Raw genomic sequence first — 6532 nt, 5'->3', positions numbered from 1 at the left:
GGTAGCCTGGGTGACAGTGACCATGAAACCATCATGTTCACTGTCCATCACAAGGCAGGCAAATCAGCTAGCAGGTCAAAGTTTTGGACTTCGAAATAGTGAATTTCAACAGGCTTAGAGTAATAGTAGAGGAAGCGCTGCGGGACCAGAGACCGAAGGTGAAAAGAGTTTATGAAGAGTGGTCATTCCTCAAGGACACTATTCTCAAATCACAAAAGAAGTCTGTTCCCATGTAGAGGAAAGGTAGCAGAAAGGCTGGTAAGCTCTCTTGGCTTAATAGGGATATCATGGTCTTCTTGCAAAAGAAGAAAGAGGTGTACAAACAATGGAAGCTTGGGACAGTTCCCAAGAAGGACTATACAACAACAGCTGCACTTGTTGGGAGAAGATTAGAAAGGCTGAGGTGGTGATTGAATTTAAACTAGCAACAGGAATCAAGGACAATAAAAAGTCCTTCTTTAGGTATGTAGGGAACAGGAGGAAAACAAATGGAAGTGTGGGACCATTGCTTAACAACTCAGGACAGCTGGTTACTGACATTCAGGAGAAAACTGAATGCCTGAATGACTACTTACAGGGGTGCAGGTTGTAGCCTTGTTGGTCTAAGGAAATAGGCAGACAAGGTTCTTTGGGTGAATCTGATATCTTTTATTAGACCAACTTTAATTAATTAATTGTTTTCCAACAAACAGTTAATTAATTGTTTTCCAACTATTTAAGTTGGTCTAATAAAAAATATCAGATTTACCCAAAGAAATGTGTTTGAATGACTACTTTGCTTCAGTATTTCACTGGACTAAGGGGAAAATCACACTAGATAAGTTCAGAATGGGCATGGTGGGAATAACTGCCTTCCTACTATTGACATTGAGCAGGTGCGTTTTTCAGTTAGAAAAGTTAGACATTTATAAGTCAGTCAACCGAGAGTGCTGAAGGAGCTGGCTGAAGTCATCGTGGGAGCTCTGGCAAAATTTTTCCAAAACAATGGTGCTCGGGAGAGGTCCCTGAAGACTGGAAGAGGGCCAATGTTGCGCTCATCTTCAAGAAGGGGAGGAGAGAGGACCCAGGCAACTACAGGCCAATTAGTCAAACATCTATCCCAGGGAAAATCCTGGAACATTAAGGAGTCTATGTGTGATAGAAGGTGGGATTCTGAATGACAGCCAGCATGGATTCATCATGGGTAGGTCTTGTCTTACCAATCTCATCTTCTTCTACGACCAGGTAACTTGCCACTTGGATAAGAAGGAAGAGGTTGACATAATATGCCTATACTTCCAAAAGACCTTTGATCTGGTATCCCATGATGTTCTCACAGGAAAGTTGGAGGATTATGGGCTTAACTGCTCAATGGTTAGGTGGATAGGGAGTTGGCTGCGGGGTAGGACCCAGAGAGTTCAAATGAACAAATCTATGTCATCCTGGCAAGAAGTACCCAGTGGTGTCCCTTAGGGGTCCAGTTCTGGGCACTGCACTTCAACAAGGATGCAGAAAAGCTTGAGAGATTCTAGAGAAGAGCCACCGATATGATCAGAGACTTGCATGGCAAGCTGTACGAGGAAAGACTGAGGGATCTGGGACTCTTCAGCCTGAAAAAAGAAGGCTGAGAGAGGACTTGGTAGCAGCTCACTGCTACATCAGAGGTGTACATCAAGGGTTCAGTGAACAACTCTTCACCAGGGCACCCTTGGGAAAAACTAGGAGTAATGTCACAAACTTCTGGAAGACTGTTTCAGTCTCAACCTTAGGAAAAACTACTTCACAACTAGGGTCTCCAGACTGTGGAATAAGCTCCCTCCAGAGGTGGTGCAATCACCTACCCTGGAAATTTAAAGAGGAGATTGAACTATCTCCTCACTGGTGTCACCGGACCCCATTTTTCTTTCCTGCTTAGGGCAGTGGGACTGGACCCAATGATTTTGTGAGGTCCCTTCCAGCCCCTTACAATTTATGAACCTATGAAACACCAGTACCATACCTGATAAAGAATGAGACTCTTGCAGTTTTGCCTTCCATAAATCAGTCGTGATTGGTTTAAAGCCTCAGGCCGTGTGTAGACTAAATGAGAGGCGTGTGTGCACGACACTTTAAAGCAGGCTAAATGCTTCTGTACTGCTTTAATGGCATGTGTGTTTGCACACCTCAGAGGTGTATTGCACATTAATTCCAGCCACCGTAGGAAATTTGGCAGCATAATGCACCTTAAATAACTTGGGGTGCAGCAAACTAAAGTTTTAGTTTGCTGCCTCTACAGCCATGGAGAGAGGGCTGGGTTCCGTGCAGTTCCATGGCTCTACAGCCATTCTGGCAGCAGCCTGGGAAGACAGGCTCTGCCCAAGAAAAGCGACGAGCCTGATCTATTTCGCCCCACCCCTGGAGCCTACCTGCCTGCCTGAGTTGTGCGGGGGCCCAGTGCTCCCCTCCATGGCTGTTGTGCCCCCCCGGGGCTACCCAAGCTGAGTGCCTGAGGGTGGGTGCCATCTGGGGTGGCCTGCAACTGCCAGAGGGAAGCACCAGCCCCTACCACAGTCCAAGGACTGCTCTGCCCGCTGGCAGCTCGCCCTCCCCTCCCTACTGCCAGAAAGGCAGGTGAGTCAGATGTGTGCATGACACGGGGGTTTAATCGGCCCTAAATTGAAGCAACATTTTTAAAACCCACCGCTTCAATTTATGGCCCCCGTTTCATCTACACACACCCTCAGCTCCTGTAGTCATGTCAAATATGCAAAACCTTCAGCTTTAATAATTAAGAAAAAAGATGGACATTTCAGGAAAACACTGAAATGTGACTAGAGTATATTCGAAAAGTCCAGAATTGATTAATTTGCTAGTATATTCTTTGTAAGAAACCTCATGGTTTTTAATGGGGCTGACTTGTAATTTTGTAACATTTCAGATTAGCAATGGCAAACACAGGCTATTGCAGTTCTTCATGAAGCTAAGCCCTTTATTTTCATACACATAAAATTCTTTCTTGATCTAAGAAAACTTTTGTTAAAAAGTTTTGTCATGTGGTACATTGTGATGAAAAATCTTGATTTCAGCAAATTGGTATGTTCCAATAGAAATTCATTTTATTTAAAAAAATGTAGCCTGTTCTAATTTTAAGCATATAAATAGTCCCATTAACTTGTACTTCAGTGATATGCTGGAAGGAGACCCAAGAGAATGAGATAATGCCAAGACATAGGTTCTGAATAAATAGTGCCTTGGTGAGAGCTCCTGAATTCTTTTATACCAATATGGTCCCAAATCAATTGCTGCTGCAATTGTGAAATGTCCAAAGGAGAAGCTGGCCTCTTAAGTCAACACTTCTCAACTGGGGTGGCACAGCACTCTGGAGTGCCAAGACACCCTTCCAGACACCTCCTGCAGAGGCAGATCAGGAAATAGCTGCAGCTGGAGCACCTAGTCCTCCTGAAGCACTGCCTGGTCCAACCTCACAGGCTTTTCCTGGAACCAGTGGTGTGCCAGGCATGTGAGATTGTCCCACACCCCTCTGTCTTCAGGAGGAGTCTGTGGGATTGAACTGGGAAGGGCTGTGGCAGAAGCATGTGTTCTGGCCAGAGCCTTTTGGACTAACCCTCTGGAGAGTGCCGGCCGGCCTGAAGCACCATTGCTTTGCTCATCTGGAGGGGTCAGGATGGGCTAAAGCAGATATTTCTACTGCCCAGGCACAGGAGCTGGGTATAGGAACACACAGGGCAGGTAAGACCACACTCCCCCTTCCCTGTACCAACACACACCTCAGGAGCACAGGGGAGTTTTGCTCCAGGCACAAAACGTCTTAGTTACCCTTCTGCTCCTGCCTGTTTTAGGTTTATCAGAAAACCCTAATACAGGCAGAAGCACATGGTAGCACGCTGGTTCAGAAGCACTAATGTGAGTGGAGGCAGCACAACAGGGGTTCTCACCCATGGGTGCTGCCAAATTCAAAAAAAGTTGTGGAGGGGAACCCCGACTCTTAAAATGGTTGTAAACCATTGCCTGAAGCAGACAGTCAGATAAGTCCCAGGGCCATTTGGTTTTTATAGATTAGAACCAAAATCTTCAGATCAACCTGAAAACAAACTGGTAGTCAGTACAGAAAAATGCACAGAGCTGTACTGTGTTTGTTAAATAAAACTCTACTTAATATACAAAAGGACAAATCCATTCAATGTCAAATGTCCTCATGGGGTTAAGCTACTAGTCATATATATACTGGTGAATGTATATATACAAAAGACTCCTGGGGTGATTATTTTTCAGTTGAAAATAAGGTTGTTCTGCAAATTTTTGTAGCAGCAGGGGAAGAAGGGGTGGAACTTTATACTGTTGGTGCATCATCAAGCTAACAGTGTTTAGTCCATTTTTTTTTTTGGTTGTACAATTTTCAGGTGGATTGCCGATTTATCCTGATTATATATTCCCGCCTAGGCCCTGAACTTGCCTATTATACCTAAAGAAATTCATTTTTAATGTATTTTTCTATGTTTTATTTGTAGGTGAAACAATCCACATTATTGCATACACTTCCTGCATAATACTAATCTTGGGAATTGTCATGTTGGCTCTACTAAAGACCAGGTAATTTGATAGTTACAAATCTCTGGTGCTAGGAAATTGGAAAAATAATTCTGCTTTACACTTTGATTCTAGTTTTGTGGTTGAGTTTAAAATAAAGTTCAGTGATGGAATGGACTGGCCCTATTGGTATCCACTCTCTATTTCAGCTAAGCATGGAAACCTATTTTAGCCACAATTAAGCAGCCTAATACTATAGTACTTAGTAAGAAGGACCCGATTTTGCCCTGGGCTTTGTTTTTCAGCTTCTCATCACAGATGAGAGTTAAACTTGAATCCAAAATGTTGGAGAGAGCTGGATTATTCCCCTGCTTTTCTAGGGAGCCAGATCACTCATGCACTGTTTGAAGAACATGCCCCTTTTCACGGTAACAAAACAGGAATTTGCACTGACTTTATCAATTAAATAATATTTTTGTTTGTTATATTTTAAAGATAAAAAAAGTATAAAAACCCAAACCCTACAACATACGTACATACATATTGGGCCAAATTAAACAGTAAGCATTCAGGAACTGCATTATGAGATGATAAGGAATAGAACATCACCCCCAAGAGATAAAATGATCAGGCACTGAGCTGAATTTCATTATTAAATTCAAAACCAAAGATGAAAAATAAATCTTGTAGAAAGATGTTGTAGGCAAACATATCTTTAGCATATCAGGTTTGTTGTGAGTGGGGCCCATCCACCCCAATGTTTATTATAAATAGAAGGGATGACATTTGGATCCAGCTGAAGTCAGTGGAAGTTTCGACACTGACTTCTGTGAAGTCATGGCATCACCTAAAACCTGAAGTACGACTGTTAAACCAATACACACTCTTTGTTTTCAGAGTCTGCAGAACAGCATATCAGTCAAGACATACCTCACCTGACCATTCCTCTGAGACTTTTGTGATCCATTAGCAGGCATTAGAGAATCAACTGCATTGGTAGCCCTTTTAAGACTACCTTTGGTGAAGCAGCTACTGTACATTTACAATAATAAAATATATGTTATAACAGCTAGCAAGCTATGGGATTCCATGTCTGAAAGTATGAAATATTTTTATATTGAATTACATATGTACAACATTTAACAAATATACAAATATTAAAACTGAGCACTCCCTCTTTCTCACCTGTGTCATTGCTATATCCTGTGCTATATATTTATTCCATCTTTAGATTATCAGTTTATTGTATACAACATGAAATTGGGCTAGCCAGGTGGCAAACATTTTTACCAAACTTTACCAATATGCATCCTGAGTTAGCCATATACCACCAAGAGAGGGAAAAAATTTAAAGAAATGTTTCAGAGTGTTTTTAACAATCTGCAGGTTCCTGCAGGTTTGGAACACAAGTTGCAGTGAGGAAGAATGGGAAGATAACACCAGGAACTTCTATGTTCTTGGAGAATTTTGCAATAGCTCTGAGCAACACACTGCACCTCATAGCTACAAGCAGCAGCACCGAACTCAAACAGCTCTTTTACTAAAGATCCCATCCAAATGGAGTCCCTTTATTAGTGCAAAGAGTTCTGTGCATGAAACAAAACCTAGGGATAGTACTCCTTTTTTGTACCTCCATGCCAGACTCCTTTAGTACAAGGAGTAAAAATGTCCAGACCTAGAGAAAGAAAGAAATTAGTTGCAAACATACTTTGGAAAAGTCCAGTCTTCATATAAAGTATCTTTGTTTTTGTAATAGCAGTGAGATTTTGAAAGTTCCACCCATGGGACTTGAAACTGAAAATTGAAAATCTTCACTGATCTGGGGCTATGTAGCTCCTATTCTAGCATCCATAGGCAGCACAGTACCACTTACATCTACACACTAAATGGTGGCAAAATAATTTGTTTTATAGTCAATGACTTTTTTTATTTTCAAACTGCAGCTTCTTGAAGCTGCCAAGGTGGAAAGAACTAGTTCCTGAAAAGATGGATAAGTAGGCAGAGTATAGATGAGGTTTCCAAAGGT

The 6532-nt window shown here is 42.1% G+C and overlaps 1 protein-coding gene across 1 annotated transcript in view; it reads left to right on the top strand.

Moving 5' to 3' along the window:
- Positions 1–6302, top strand: part of GFRAL (GDNF family receptor alpha like) — an 85497-nt gene extending 79195 nt beyond the window's left edge. The window contains exons 8-9 of the mRNA XM_019520558.1: positions 4488–4569; positions 5404–6302. Coding sequence (XP_019376103.1) covers positions 4488–4569; positions 5404–5476 — 155 coding nt within the window. The 3' untranslated portion in view covers positions 5477–6302. The remainder of the gene's footprint in view (positions 1–4487; positions 4570–5403) is intronic.
- Positions 6303–6532: the final 230 nt, after the last annotated feature.

Source organism: Gavialis gangeticus, unplaced genomic scaffold (assembly GCF_001723915.1).
Source record: "Gavialis gangeticus isolate Ggan-Ray unplaced genomic scaffold, GavGan_comp1, whole genome shotgun sequence".
Lineage (NCBI taxonomy): Eukaryota > Metazoa > Chordata > Crocodylia > Gavialidae > Gavialis > Gavialis gangeticus.
This window is presented reverse-complemented; position numbering and strand designations above follow the sequence as displayed.